The 17,014-nt window shown below is 35.5% G+C and overlaps 1 protein-coding gene across 1 annotated transcript in view; it reads right to left on the reverse strand.

The window, feature by feature from the left end:
* The window catches only part of LOC145992596 (uncharacterized), a 171,218-nt gene that overhangs the window by 134,699 nt on the left and 19,505 nt on the right, over window positions 1-17,014 (reverse strand). The window contains exon 3 of the mRNA XM_083128953.1: window positions 14,644-14,807. Coding sequence (XP_082985079.1) covers window positions 14,644-14,807 — 164 coding nt within the window. The remainder of the gene's footprint in view (window positions 1-14,643; window positions 14,808-17,014) is intronic.

The raw sequence follows: 17,014 nt of genomic DNA on the forward strand, positions 1-17,014 counted from the left end.
TAGTAGCATTTTTGAATTCGTTATTACGAAAAACTGAATAGGATTCAAAACTTTTTAAAGGTTGTTCAAAACTATACAAAACCCATAGATCATCCTGGCATAGGAATTTTTCGAATTCAAAACAAGTGCTGCTATAGTAGCATTTTTGAATTTGAATTTTTGAAGTTGTCCTTCGGATTCAAAACTTTCTGAAGGTTGTTCAAAACGATACATAACCTAGACTACGAAATGGCACCGTTTCCGTTGAATTTGGTGAAAGTGCTACTGAGGCGTCAACCTGTAGTAGCATTTTGAATTCGTTATTACGAAAAACTGAATCGGATTCAAAACTTTTTAAAGGTTGTTCAAAACTATACAAAACCCATAGATCATCCTGGCATAGGAATTTTTCGAATTCAAAACAAGTGCTGCTATAGTAGCATTTTTGAATTTGAATTTTTGAAGTTGTCCTTCGGATTCAAAACTTTCTGAAGGTTGTTCAAAACGATACATAACCTAGACTACGAAATGGCATCGTTTCCGTTGAATTTGGTGAAAGTGCTACTGAGGCGTCAACCTGTAGTAGCATTTTTGAATTCGTTATTACGAAAAACTGAATCGGATTCAAAACTTTTTAAAGGTTGTTCAAAACTATACAAAACCCATAGATCATCCTGGCATAGGAATTTTTCGAATTCAAAACAAGTGCTGCTATAGTAGCATTTTTGAATTTGAATTTTTGAAGTTGTCCTTCGGATTCAAAACTTTCTGAAGGTTGTTCAAAACGATACATAACCTAGACTACGAAATGGCATCGTTTCCGTTGAATTTGGTGAAAGTGCTACTGAGGCGTCAACCTGTAGTAGCATTTTTGAATTCGTTATTACGAAAAACTGAATCGGATTCAAAACTTTTTAAAGGTTGTTCAAAACTATACAAAACCCATAGATCATCCTGGCATAGGAATTTTTCGAATTCAAAACAAGTGCTGCTATAGTAGCATTTTTGAATTTGAATTTTTGAAGTTGTCCTTCGGATTCAAAACTTTCTGAAGGTTGTTCAAAACGATACATAACCTAGACTACGAAATGGCATCGTTTCCGTTGAATTTGGTGAAAGTGCTACTGAGGCGTCAACCTGTAGTAGCATTTTTGAATTCGTTATTACGAAAAACTGAATCGGATTCAAAACTTTTTAAAGGTTGTTCAAAACTATACAAAACCCATAGATCATCCTGGCATAGGAATTTTTCGAATTCAAAACAAGTGCTGCTATAGTAGCATTTTTGAATTTGAATTTTTTAAGTTGTCCTTCGGATTCAAAACTTTCTGAAGGTTGTTCAAAACGATACATAACCTAGACTACGAAATGGCATCGTTTCCGTTGAATTTGGTGAAAGTGCTACTGAGGCGTCAACCTGTAGTAGCATTTTTGAATTTGTTATTACGAAAAACTGAATCGGATTCAAAACTTTTTAAAGGTTGTTCAAAACTATACAAAACCCATAGATCATCCTGGCATAGGAATTTTTCGATTTCAAAACAAGTGCTGCTATAGTAGCATTTTTGAATTTGAATTTTTGAAGTTGTCCTTCGGATTCAAAACTTTCTGAAGGTTGTTCAAAACGATACATAACCTAGACTACGAAATGGCATCGTTTCCGTTGAATTTGGTGAAAGTGCTACTGAGGCGTCAACCTGTAGTAGCATTTTTGAATTCGTTATTACGAAAAACTGAATCGGATTCACTACTTTTTAAAGGTTGTTCAAAACTATACAAAACCCATAGATCATCCTGGCATAGGAAATTTTCGAATTCAAAACAAGTGCTGCTATAGTAGCATTTTTGAATTTGAATTTTTGATGTTGTCCTTCGGATTCAAAACTTTCTGAAGGTTGTTCAAAACGATACATAACCTAGACTACGAAATGGCATCGTTTCCGTTGAATTTGGTGAAAGTGCTACTGAGGCGTCAACCTGTAGTAGCATTTTTGAATTCGTTATTACGAAAAACTGAATCGGATTCAAAACTTTTTAAAGGTTGTTCAAAACTATACAAAACCCATAGATCATCCTGGCATAGGAATTTTTCGAATTCAAAACAAGTGCTGCTATAGTAGCATTTTTGAATTTGAATTTTTGAAGTTGTCCTTCGGATTCAAAACTTTCTGAAGGTTGTTCAAAACGATACATAACCTAGACTACGAAATGGCATCGTTTCCGTTGAATTTGGTGAAAGTGTTACTGAGGCGTCAACCTGTAGTAGCATTTTTGAATTCGTTATTACGAAAAACTGAATCGGATTCAAAACTTTTTAAAGGTTGTTCAAAACTATACAAAACCCATAGATCATCCTGGCATAGGAATTTTTCGAATTCAAAACAAGTGCTGCTATAGTAGCATTTTTGAATTTGAATTTTTGAAGTTGTCCTTCGGATTCAAAACTTTCTGAAGGTTGTTCAAAACGATACATAACCTAGACTACGAAATGGCATCGTTTCCGTTGAATTTGGTGAAAGTGCTACTGAGGCGTCAACCTGTAGTAGCATTTTTGAATTCGTTATTACGAAAAACTGAATCGGATTCAAAACTTTTTAAAGGTTGTTCAAAACTATACAAAACCCATAGATCATCCTGGCATAGGAATTTTTCGAATTCAAAACAAGTGCTGCTATAGTAGCATTTTTGAATTTGAATTTTTGAAGTTGTCCTTCGGATTCAAAACTTTCTGAAGGTTGTTCAAAACGATACATAACCTAGACTACGAAATGGCATCGTTTCCGTTGAATTTGGTGAAAGTGCTACTGAGGCGTCAACCTGTAGTAGCATTTTTGAATTTGTTATTACGAAAAACTGAATCGGATTCAAAACTTTTTAAAGGTTGTTCAAAACTATACAAAACCCATAGATCATCCTGGCATAGGAATTTTTCGAATTCAAAACAAGTGCTGCTATAGTAGCATTTTTGAATTTGAATTTTTGAAGTTGTCCTTCGGATTCAAAACTTTCTGAAGGTTGTTCAAAACGATACATAACCTAGACTACGAAATGGCATCGTTTCCGTTGAATTTGGTGAAAGTGCTACTGAGGCGTCAACCTGTAGTAGCATTTTTGAATTTGTTATTACGAAAAACTGAATCGGATTCAAAACTTTTTAAAGGTTGTTCAAAACTATACAAAACCCATAGATCATCCTGGCATAGGAATTTTTCGATTTCAAAACAAGTGCTGCAATAGTAGCATTTTTGAATTTGAATTTTTGAAGTTGTCCTTCGGATTCAAAACTTTCTGAAGGTTGTTCAAAACGATACATAACCTAGACTACGAAATGGCATCGTTTCCGTTGAATTTGGTGAAAGTGCTACTGAGGCGTCAACTTGTAGTAGCATTTTTGAATTCGTTATTACGAAAAACTGAATCGGATTCAAAACTTTTTAAAGGTTGTTCAAAACTATACAAAACCCATAGATCATCCTGGCATAGGAATTTTTCGAATTCAAAACAAGTGCTGCTATAGTAGCATTTTTGAATTTGAATTTTTGAAGTTGTCCTTCGGATTCAAAACTTTCTGAAGGTTGTTCAAAACGATACATAACCTAGACTACGAAATGGCATCGTTTCCGTTGAATTTGGTGAAAGTGCTACTGAGGCGTCAACCTGTAGTAGCATTTTTGAATTCGTTATTACGAAAAACTGAATCGGATTCACTACTTTTTAAAGGTTGTTCAAAACTATACAAAACCCATAGATCATCATGGCATAGGAAATTTTCGAATTCAAAACAAGTGCTGCTATAGTAGCATTTTTGAATTTGAATTTTTGAAGTTGTCCTTCGGATTCAAAACTTTCTGAAGGTTGTTCAAAACGATACATAACCTAGACTACGAAATGGCATCGTTTCCGTTGAATTTGGTGAAAGTGCTACTGAGGCGTCAACCTGTAGTAGCATTTTTGAATTCGTTATTACGAAAAACTGAATCGGATTCAAAACTTTTTAAAGGTTGTTCAAATCTATACAAAACCCATAGATCATCCTGGCATAGGAATTTTTCGAATTCAAAACAAGTGCTGCTATAGTAGCATTTTTGAATTTGAATTTTTGAAGTTGTCCTTCGGATTCAAAACTTTCTGAAGGTTGTTCAAAACGATACATAACCTAGACTACGAAATGGCATCGTTTCCGTTGAATTTGGTGAAAGTGCTACTGAGGCGTCAACCTGTAGTAGCATTTTTGAATTCGTTATTACGAAAAACTGAATCGGATTCAGAACTTTTTAAAGGTTGTTCAAAACTATACAGAACCCATAGATCATCCTGGCATAGGAATTTTTCGAATTCAAAACAAGTGTTGCTATAGTAGCATTTTTGAATTTGAATTTTTTAAGTTGTCCTTCGGATTCAAAACATTCTGAAGGTTGTTCAAAACGATACATAACCTAGACTACGAAATGGCATCGTTTCCGTTGAATTTGGTGAAAGTTCTACTGAGGCGTCAACCTGTAGTAGCATTTTTGAATTCGTTATTACGAAAAACTGAATCGGATTCAAAACTTTTTAAAGGTTGTTCAAAACTATACAAAACCCATAGATCATCCTGGCATAGGAATTTTTCGAATTCAAAACAAGTGCTGCTATAGTAGCATTTTTGAATTTGAATTTTTGAAGTTGTCCTTCGGATTCAAAACTTTCTGAAGGTTGTTCAAAACGATACATAACCTAGACTACGAAATGGCACCGTTTCCGTTGAATTTGGTGAAAGTGCCACTGAGGCGTCAACCTGTAGTTGCATTTTTGAATTCGTTATTACGAAAAACTGAATCGGATTCAAAACTTTTTAAAGGTTGTTCAAAACTATACAAAACCCATAGATCATCCTGGCATAGGAATTTTTCGAATTCAAAACAAGTGCTGCTATAGTAGCATTTTTGAATTTGAATTTTTGAAGTTGTCCTTCGGATTCAAAACTTTCTGAAGGTTGTTCAAAACGATACATAACCTAGACTACGAAATGGCATCGTTTCCGTTGAATTTGGTGAAAGTGCTACTGAGGCGTCAACCTGTAGTAGCATTTTTGAATTCGTTATTACGAAAAACTGAATCGTATTCAAAACTTTTTAAAGGTTGTTCAAAACTATACAAAACCCATAGATCATCCTGGCAGAGGAATTTTTCGAATTCAAAACAAGTGCTGCTATAGTAGCATTTTTGAATTTGAATTTTTGAAGTTGTCCTTCGGATTCAAAACTTTCTGAAGGTTGTTCAAAACGATACATAACCTAGACTACGAAATGGTATCGTTTCCGTTGAATTTGGTGAAAGTGCTACTGAGGCTTCAACCTGTAGTAGCATTTTTTAATTCGTTATTACGAAAAACTGAATTGGATTCAAAACTTTTTAAAGGTTGTTCAAAACTATACAAAACCCATAGATCATCCTGGCATAGGAATTTTTCGAATTCAAAACAAGTGTTGCTATAGTAGCATTTTTGAATTTGAATTTTTGAAGTTGTCCTTCGGATTCAAAACTTTCTGAAGGTTGTTCAAAACGATACATAACCTAGACTACGAAATGGCATCGTTTCCGTTGAATTTGGTGAAAGTGCTACTGAGGCGTCAACCTGTAGTAGCATTTTTGAATTCGTTATTACGAAAAACTGAATCGGATTCAAAACTTTTTAAAGGTTGTTCAAAACTATACAAAACCCATAGATCATCCTGGCATAGGAATTTTTCGAATTCAAAACAAGTGCTGCTATAGTAGCATTTTTGAATTTGAATTTTTGAAGTTGTCCTTCGGATTCAAAACTTTCTGAAGGTTGTTCAAAACGATACATAACCTAGACTACGAAATGGCATCGTTTCCGTTGAATTTGGTGAAAGTGCTACTGAGGCTTCAACCTGTAGTAGCATTTTTGAATTCGTTATTACGAAAAACTGAATCGGATTCAAAACTTTTTAAAGGTTGTTCAAAACTATACAAAACCCATAGATCATCCTGGCATAGGAATTTTTCGAATTCAAAACAAGTGCTGCTATAGTAGCATTTTTGAATTTGAATTTTTGAAGTTGTCCTTCGGATTCAAAACTTTCTGAAGGTTGTTCAAAACGATACATAACCTAGACTACGAAATGGCATCGTTTCCGTTGAATTTGGTGAAAGTGCTACTGAGGCGTCAACCTGTAGTAGCATTTTTGAATTTGTTATTACGAAAAACTGAATCGGATTCAAAACTTTTTAAAGGTTGTTCAAAACTATACAAAACCCATAGATCATCCTGGCATAGGAATTTTTCGATTTCAAAACAAGTGCTGCTATAGTAGCATTTTTGAATTTGAATTTTTGAAGTTGTCCTTCGGATTCAAAACTTTCTGAAGGTTGTTCAAAACGATACATAACCTAGACTACGAAATGGCACCGTTTCCGTTGAATTTGGTGAAAGTGCTACTGAGGTGTCAACCTGTAGTAGCATTTTTGAATTCGTTATTACGAAAAACTGAATCGGATTCAAAACTTTTTAAAGGTTGTTCAAAACTATACAAAAACCATAGATCATCCTGGCATAGGAATTTTTCGAATTCAAAACAAGTGCTGCTATAGTAGCATTTTTGAATTTGAATTTTAGAAGTTGTCCTTCGGATTCAAAACTTTCTGAAGGTTGTTCAAAACGATACATAACCTAGACTACGAAATGGCATCGTTTCCGTTGAATTTGGTGAAAGTGCTACTGAGGCGGCAACCTGTAGTAGCATTTTTGAATTCGTTATTACGAAAAACTGAATCGGATTCAAAACTTTTTAAAGGTTGTTCAAAACTATACAAAACCCATAGATCATCCTGGCATAGGAATTTTTCGAATTCAAAACAAGTGCTGCTATAGTAGCATTTTTGAATTTGAATTTTTGAAGTTGTCCTTCGGATTCAAAACTTTCTGAAGGTTGTTCAAAACGATACATAACCTAGACTACGAAATGGCATCGTTTCCGTTGAATTTGGTGAAAGTGCTACTGAGGCGTCAACCTGTAGTAGCATTTTTGAATTCGTTATTACGAAAAACTGAATCGGATTCAAAACTTTTTAAAGGTTGTTCAAAACTATACAAAACCCATAGATCATCCTGGCATAGGAATTTTTCGAATTCAAAACAAGTGCTGCTATAGTAGCATTTTTGAATTTGAATTTTTTAAGTTGTCCTTCGGATTCAAAACTTTCTGAAGGTTGTTCAAAACGATACATAACCTAGACTACGAAATGGCATCGTTTCCGTTGAATTTGGTGAAAGTGCTACTGAGGCGTCAACCTGTAGTAGCATTTTTGAATTCGTTATTACGAAAAACTGAATCGGATTCAAAACTTTTTAAAGGTTGTTCAAAACTATACAAAACCCATAGATCATCCTGGCATAGGAATTTTTCGATTTCAAAACAAGTGCTGCTATAGTAGCATTTTTGAATTTGAATTTTTGAAGTTGTCCTTCGGATTCAAAACTTTCTGAAGGTTGTTCAAAACGATACATAACCTAGACTACGAAATGGCACCGTTTCCGTTGAATTTGGTGAAAGTGCTACTGAGGTGTCAACCTGTAGTAGCATTTTTGAATTCGTTATTACGAAAAACTGAATCGGATTCAAAACTTTTTAAAGGTTGTTCAAAACTATACAAAAACCATAGATCATCCTGGCATAGGAATTTTTCGAATTCAAAACAAGTGCTGCTATAGTAGCATTTTTGAATTTGAATTTTAGAAGTTGTCCTTCGGATTCAAAACTTTCTGAAGGTTGTTCAAAACGATACATAACCTAGACTACGAAATGGCATCGTTTCCGTTGAATTTGGTGAAAGTGCTACTGAGGCGGCAACCTGTAGTAGCATTTTTGAATTCGTTATTACGAAAAACTGAATCGGATTCAAAACTTTTTAAAGGTTGTTCAAAACTATACAAAACCCATAGATCATCCTGGCATAGGAATTTTTCGAATTCAAAACAAGTGCTGCTATAGTAGCATTTTTGAATTTGAATTTTTGAAGTTGTCCTTCGGATTCAAAACTTTCTGAAGGTTGTTCAAAACGATACATAACCTAGACTACGAAATGGCATCGTTTCCGTTGAATTTGGTGAAAGTGCTACTGAGGCGTCAACCTGTAGTAGCATTTTTGAATTTGTTATTACGAAAAACTGAATCGGATTCAAAACTTTTTAAAGGTTGTTCAAAACTATACAAAACCCATAGATCATCCTGGCATAGGAATTTTTCGATTTCAAAACAAGTGCTGCTATAGTAGCATTTTTGAATTTGAATTTTAGAAGTTGTCCTTCGGATTCAAAACTTTCTGAAGGTTGTTCAAAACGATACATAACCTAGACTACGAAATGGCATCGTTTCCGTTGAATTTGGTGAAAGTGCTACTGAGGCGGCAACCTGTAGTAGCATTTTTGAATTCGTTATTACGAAAAACTGAATCGGATTCAAAACTTTTTAAAGGTTGTTCAAAACTATACAAAACCCATAGATCATCCTGGCATAGGAATTTTTCGAATTCAAAACAAGTGCTGCTATAGTAGCATTTTTGAATTTGAATTTTTGAAGTTGTCCTTCGGATTCAAAACTTTCTGAAGGTTGTTCAAAACGATACATAACCTAGACTACGAAATGGCATCGTTTCCGTTGAATTTGGTGAAAGTGCTACTGAGGCGTCAACCTGTAGTAGCATTTTTGAATTTGTTATTACGAAAAACTGAATCGGATTCAAAACTTTTTAAAGGTTGTTCAAAACTATACAAAACCCATAGATCATCCTGGCATAGGAATTTTTCGATTTCAAAACAAGTGCTGCTATAGTAGCATTTTTGAATTTGAATTTTTGAAGTTGTCCTTCGGATTCAAAACTTTCTGAAGGTTGTTCAAAACGATACATAACCTAGACTACGAAATGGCACCGTTTCCGTTGAATTTGGTGAAAGTGCTACTGAGGTGTCAACCTGTAGTAGCATTTTTGAATTCGTTATTACGAAAAACTGAATCGGATTCAAAACTTTTTAAAGGTTGTTCAAAACTATACAAAAACCATAGATCATCCTGGCATAGGAATTTTTCGAATTCAAAACAAGTGCTGCTATAGTAGCATTTTTGAATTTGAATTTTAGAAGTTGTCCTTCGGATTCAAAACTTTCTGAAGGTTGTTCAAAACGATACATAACCTAGACTACGAAATGGCATCGTTTCCGTTGAATTTGGTGAAAGTGCTACTGAGGCGGCAACCTGTAGTAGCATTTTTGAATTCGTTATTACGAAAAACTGAATCGGATTCAAAACTTTTTAAAGGTTGTTCAAAACTATACAAAACCCATAGATCATCCTGGCATAGGAATTTTTCGAATTCAAAACAAGTGCTGCTATAGTAGCATTTTTGAATTTGAATTTTTGAAGTTGTCCTTCGGATTCAAAACTTTCTGAAGGTTGTTCAAAACGATACATAACCTAGACTACGAAATGGCATCGTTTCCGTTGAATTTGGTGAAAGTGCTACTGAGGCGTCAACCTGTAGTAGCATTTTTGAATTCGTTATTACGAAAAACTGAATCGGATTCAAAACTTTTTAAAGGTTGTTCAAAACTATACAAAACCCATAGATCATCCTGGCATAGGAATTTTTCGAATTCAAAACAAGTGCTGCTATAGTAGCATTTTTGAATTTGAATTTTTTAAGTTGTCCTTCGGATTCAAAACTTTCTGAAGGTTGTTCAAAACGATACATAACCTAGACTACGAAATGGCATCGTTTCCGTTGAATTTGGTGAAAGTGCTACTGAGGCGTCAACCTGTAGTAGCATTTTTGAATTTGTTATTACGAAAAACTGAATCGGATTCAAAACTTTTTAAAGGTTGTTCAAAACTATACAAAACCCATAGATCATCCTGGCATAGGAATTTTTCGATTTCAAAACAAGTGCTGCTATAGTAGCATTTTTGAATTTGAATTTTTGAAGTTGTCCTTCGGATTCAAAACTTTCTGAAGGTTGTTCAAAACGATACATAACCTAGACTACGAAATGGCATCGTTTCCGTTGAATTTGGTGAAAGTGCTACTGAGGCGTCAACCTGTAGTAGCATTTTTGAATTCGTTATTACGAAAAACTGAATCGGATTCAAAACTTTTTAAAGGTTGTTCAAAACTATACAAAACCCATAGATCATCCTGGCATAGGAATTTTTCGAATTCAAAACAAGTGCTGCTATAGTAGCATTTTTGAATTTGAATTTTTGAAGTTGTCCTTCGGATTCAAAACTTTCTGAAGGTTGTTCAAAACGATACATAACCTAGACTACGAAATGGCATCGTTTCCGTTGAATTTGGTGAAAGTGCTACTGAGGCGTTAACCTTTAGTAGCATTTTTGAATTCGTTATTACGAAAAACTGAATCGGATTCAAAACTTTTTAAAGGTTGTTCAAAACTATACAAAACCCATAGATCATCCTGGCATAGGAATTTTTCGAATTCAAAACAAGTGCTGCTATAGTAGCATTTTTGAATTTGAATTTTTGAAGTTGTCCTTCGGATTCAAAACTTTCTGAAGGTTGTTCAAAACGATACATAACCTAGACTACGAAATGGCATCGTTTCCGTTGAATTTGGTGGAAGTGCTACTGAGGCGTCAACCTGTAGTAGCATTTTTGAATTCGTTATTACGAAAAACTGAATCGGATTCAAAACTTTTTAAAGGTTGTTCAAAACTATACAAAACCCATAGATCATCCTGGCATAGGAATTTTTCGAATTCAAAACAAGTGCTGCTATAGTAGCATTTTTGAATTTGAATTTTTGAAGTTGTCCTTCGGATTCAAAACTTTCTGAAGGTTGTTCAAAACGATACATAACCTAGACTACGAAATGGCATCGTTTCCGTTGAATTTGGTGAAAGTGCTACTGAGGCGGCAACCTGTAGTAGCATTTTTGAATTCGTTATTACGAAAAACTGAATCGGATTCAAAACTTTTTAAAGGTTGTTCAAAACTATACAAAACCCATAGATCATCCTGGCATAGGAATTTTTCGAAATCAAAACAAGTGCTGCTATAGTAGCATTTTTGAATTTGAATTTTTGAAGTTGTCCTTCGGATTCAAAACTTTCTGAAGGTTGTTCAAAACGATACATAACCTAGACTACGAAATGGCATCGTTTCCGTTGAATTTGGTGAAAGTGCTACTGAGGCGTCAACCTGTAGTAGCATTTTTGAATTTGTTATTACGAAAAACTGAATCGGATTCAAAACTTTTTAAAGGTTGTTCAAAACTATACAAAACCCATAGATCATCCTGGCATAGGAATTTTTCGAATTCAAAACAAGTGTTGCTATAGTAGCATTTTTGAATTTGAATTTTTGAAGTTGTCCTTCGGATTCAAAACTTTCTGAAGGTTGTTCAAAACGATACATAACCTAGACTACGAAATGGCACCGTTTCCGTTGAATTTGGTGAAAGTGCTACTGAGGCGTCAACCTGTAGTAGCATTTTTGAATTCGTTATTACGAAAAACTGAATCGGATTCAAAACTTTTTAAAGGTTGTTCAAAACTATACAAAACCCATAGATCATCCTGGCATAGGAATTTTTCGAATTCAAAACAAGTGCTGCTATAGTAGCATTTTTGAATTTGAATTTTTGAAGTTGTCCTTCGGATTCAAAACTTTCTGAAGGTTGTTCAAAACGATACATAACCTAGACTACGAAATGGCATCGTTTCCGTTGAATTTGGTGAAAGTGCTACTGAGGCGTCAACCTGTAGTAGCATTTTTGAATTCGTTATTACGAAAAACTGAATCGGATTCAAAACTTTTTAAAGGTTGTTCAAAACTATACAAAACCCATAGATCATCCTGGCATAGGAATTTTTCGAATTCAAAACAAGTGCTGCTATAGTAGCATTTTTGAATTTGAATTTTTGAAGTTGTCCTTCGGATTCAAAACTTTCTGAAGGTTGTTCAAAACGATACATAACCTAGACTACGAAATGGCATCGTTTCCGTTGAATTTGGTGGAAGTGCTACTGAGGCGTCAACCTGTAGTAGCATTTTTGAATTCGTTATTACGAAAAACTGAATCGGATTCAAAACTTTTTAAAGGTTGTTCAAAACTATACAAAACCCATAGATCATCCTGGCATAGGAATTTTTCGAATTCAAAACAAGTGCTGCTATAGTAGCATTTTTGAATTTGAATTTTTGAAGTTGTCCTTCGGATTCAAAACTTTCTGAAGGTTGTTCAAAACGATACATAACCTAGACTACGAAATGGCATCGTTTCCGTTGAATTTGGTGAAAGTGCTACTGAGGCGTCAACCTGTAGTAGCATTTTTGAATTCGTTATTACGAAAAACTGAATCGGATTCAAAACTTTTTAAAGGTTGTTCAAAACTATACAAAACCCATAGATCATCATGGCATAGGAATTTTTCGAATTCAAAATGGTGCTACTACAGGTTGACAGACATTCCATCTCATGCCACGGACTGCCTATCTTGCGTACAGTTTATAGTGGCATCATATTCCTTCACCAGATATCAAACTCGAGAGACTTGCAAGACAACTCAGGTTATAACTTATTACTAGGTCTTAAAAAATAATAATCGTCTGTCCATATGACAATGCTTGCTGTCAGTGATGAAATTGTTATGCTGTTTAACCTAACAGTATTCGAATCTCTGAGGTGCCGGGAACTGAACTGTTTGCATTCCAAATTTACAAACAATAATACCTTTGCTAGAAAGCGCAGTGCAATAAATGTCCTTTTTCTATTATTAATGCATTAAGTTATGCAATAATTTTGACATTATATTCATGTCCATTTCCAAAACTAGATTTATATACACAACCAACACGCACTTGCAATATATTATCTGATGCAACATTAAAAACAGTTGTGAAAGGTTCTCGTATGTTCGCGAAACAGGAAATACACGTCATAGCTTCCGTGAATTGAACGCAAGGTTACTTGGGCACGTAAGCCAAGAAAAAAGAATTAAATATTCCAAATGCAGGCATCATCATTTTTTTTTCTTCACAAATAGAATAATCGGGCTGAATTTACAGTCTAAAACCACTATGTTCTGGCACCAAGTATCAATAACCTGTTGTTATTATATTATTTGATAGGAGGTGAATGAAATAGTTGTGTCAAGTTACCTTTTAAACCCAGTACATGTGTAGGAAAAAACTGCGTATAACCTGTCTCACTCTCTCTGTCTGTGTGTCTTATTTTCGTCAGGTGGTCTTGTCGATCGCTAGTTGTATGTCACAGCTTAACCCGTTAAAACACGTGCTAGGTAATATTTTTTACATGAGGTAAGTTAGCATACTCTGCTAGGGTGTTTTGTGTGTATATATTTCAAGCTTCTAGCTGTAGAGCATTAGCTTTAACCTATTTGCAAAGTGTAAGTTTGGTAACACTACTCGTCGAAAGCAGCTCAAACCGTGTTGCTAGCTGTAGGTTAATTTTCCCCGTCATAAAATATAAAAACAATTGCAAGAGGTTAGTTGCTTATACCCTATCGGGAAGGCTTGGTGTGCGTGTCCATGGCTTATGTCGTAGGTGAATTTAGTTTGCAATAGATCGTGTGTGTTGGCCACCGTCAGCCCCTTACAAGTGATATAGCTACCTTACTCTGAAGGGCATAGTGTGTGTGTGTGTGTGAGAGAGGGAGAGAGAGAGAGTGGGTGAGGTTAGTTTAGTTCACGATAGATCGACCTGTCACGCTATGCACTACTTTCTGCCTTTGAGTCACCTGTAAGGCTATATGTGGGTGGGTAAGTGAGGTTAGTTTAGTTCACGATAGATCACGCTTTGAATTTGCTCACTTTTGGACAGTAAAATTAATCAGAAATATTAACGGTACTTCAAAAAGTAAAATTGTGTGTATCTCATGTCGAACTAGAAATAAAAAAGTCAAACATGAAGCATGCATGTTGATTAATTAAGCCGTAAGTTCAAAATTTGGTCCCCTTCTTCTTCCCCCCAAAATCGCATTACATACATACATGTGGAGGACAGAGGTATGCATGTTTCTGCCCGTGGCGTTACAAGAGAGAAGAGCCTGCCTCCCAATATTGCTTAAGAGGTTTGGTTAGCATGCAATAGATCAGTATGCTAGAAAAGACAGAGGAGGAGAGGGTGACATTAACACTGCAACACCACTATTGCCAGTTAGCGTCACCAACTCTTCATCGTATCATCTTAGAAGGCTACAAAATATTACGCTGTCAACTCCTATTTGTAGGTTAGCTTTGCCTCTGAAATATCATATGGCAAAATTTTTAAAAATCTAAAGGTTTGTGAAGCGACTAGTCAGTGTTGCCAATTCATATATGTAGGTTAGCTTCGCCTGTAAAATATCATATGGTGAAATTTTCTTGGGGTGGGTTGGCAACACTGTGGCTCAAAAGAGGTTTGTCAACTCGTCAATTACATCTACTCTTGAAAATGCACTCTAGCTGTAGCGTTCATGATGACATTCGCTTTCTCCTTTAATATCAATGAACTTGACCGAAACTCTTCATTTCTGATATATTTTGCATTATCAACTTAAATGGCATATATTAAATTTCCCTTGGGCTTTTACGAGTAGATTTGGTTTCCTAAAATCAAACACATCTTGGTAATTTCTTACTAACCTGGATGTGTCATCAAAGTTGTTTGTGACATTGGAATTAATGGCAAAGCACAATCCTTGTTCTGTTAGCACTTGGGTGGTTTCATTACACAAAGTAGCCGGTGTATTTTGGTAAAGCTGGGTAGTGCGTGGGAACATCTTAATATCATCGCATCTTGGGACAACCTAATAATGCATAAATAAAGAATTACATTTAATGAAATCTCGTAAACTGTAATTTAGAGACGTACACATTCTGGTACGTACATACATACAAAAATACGATGTTCCAAAAGACTTGTAAAAATAGTCAATTTCTTTGCTAATGTTTACATTAGATACGTGACTCGTAAAAATTACTCTGTATCTCATGCAATAACGTGTAAAATATCCATTAATTACACCATACAGCGCAGTGATACGTACTCTTGTATCATCATTACTGATTACCTATGCAACAGCATTTTTTGCAAATAAATACTTTGTGAAAGTTTATCTTTTTTTAACGTCTTTGCATTTCTATTCCATGGAAAGCTCTTTTAATTATGGGTGGTCGATACCCATTAAGTTTCTTTGTATCTATGATGTGTTGCTTTTTTTATGTGAATGTTTTTCCCTTTGGGGAGATTCTTCTTTCCCTTCAGCTTAGGCCATGTACTATCGTGTTCATTGTACTCTTCCATCTCCCTGTGTATGTTGGATTTCGATACGCAGTTGTTGATATTTTATTTCTAGACCAATGTACTATGATATCCAGGAATAGCACATTTAACCTTTGGCATACATTCATTATGATTGAAGTCGAACATGAACTGTTACCTCATTAAATGCGAAGGTGCTGATGGTCAACTCGACATTGTAATGTGGTGGCGGGTTACTTAAAACTTGCATTTTAGCTTTCGGATAACCTATTGCAGTTTTTCTTACCTTTGTAGACTGTGTGAGATACATACTATTTGTGAGTTTAATGCCTACTCTTTTGTGCAATGTTTTGCCATTTTCCCATGACATGCAGCGTAGGTATTTTACGGTCGACGTACAATTAATCTTGCGGAAAGATACAGCTGTTTCAATGATTTTGAAATGTGACAGTTGAAATGGGGATGTTGCATATATCAATGTGTAGATAAGAATTTGGAGTAATGTGATTTTATTGAAATAGGCAACTCAAAAATAGATATTTTATGTATATTGCGACAGATTATACGGCGTAGGTTTATAGAAGCAATATCGGGCGGGGCCACGTAAAGCGTGTCCTTGGCAACCAGCATCGACATTTTGAACTGACTGTCCAAGTCCCATGAGTTTCCGTCACCTAGAGATGGAGTTATCGCTTCTTGAAGAAACACGGGAAACAGCACGTCTCAATAAACATCACAATAACCTTTTGATATCCCCTCAGTTTGTTTTTCCGTTGCCACCGTGGCGACGCCGCTTAGTTGTTGTGTCTTCGAAAAGCATTCGCTGATTAATTCGGGGACTGATCAGAGAAGCTGATGGACATCTCAATAGGAAAAGTGGGTAAACAACACATTTTTAGAGACCTTATTATCTTTACAGGGAATGTAGAGGTCTTCACGTAGTTTTAAGAATAAATTTAATAGGGAAAGTAACGAAAACTTACATCAATGAGTACATATCATGAAAGAGGATTCTTTCAAGTTTTGTTCAATGTTAGTACACCTCAACGTGGGATCCATTTGTTGCCCTGCACACGTCCAGACAATATTCCACTTCTCGCCACGTATTCACCAACATTTCAGGTGTAACTGTCCCAACCGCAGCGACGATTCTTTCCCGTAAATGATTTATGTCTCTGATCCTAGCACTGTAAACAACATTTTTTATGTGGCTCCTAAAGAAAACTTCCAGTGGGGTTAAGTCTGGGCTTCGTGGTGGAAAAGGTATTGTGCCAGCCCTGCCTATCAACCTTCCTGGAAAGCGAGTGTTAAGAACCGCACGCACCTTTTTACTGTAATGAGGTGGGGCGCCATCTTGTTGGAAAAACACAAGCCCCTTTTCCGCCTCAATATCGTCCATTTGGTGAAAGACGTACTCTGTCAACATGTCATGGTAAACGCCCCCGTTTATTGTTTTTTCTTACAAAAATGAAAGGACCAACCACACGATCTTCCATGAAACCGCACCAGACATTAAGTTTGGGAGAGTCACGTTGATGCTGAATAACTTCATGTGTATGCTCTGCCCCCCCAATTTTACAATTATAACGATTAACTGTTCCACTGACATGAAATGTAGCCTCGTCAGAAAAGATAATTTTTGGTAAAAAATTGTCATCATCATCAATTCTGTGTAGAAAGTCAACAGCAAACTCATACCTTTGGATTTTTTCAGTAGGTTTCACATCATGTAACAGTTGCAATTTGTAGGCG

Source organism: Lepisma saccharinum, chromosome 9, assembly GCF_977018435.1.
Source record: "Lepisma saccharinum chromosome 9, izLepSacc3.1, whole genome shotgun sequence".
In the NCBI taxonomy this organism is placed as follows: domain Eukaryota; kingdom Metazoa; phylum Arthropoda; class Insecta; order Zygentoma; family Lepismatidae; genus Lepisma; species Lepisma saccharinum.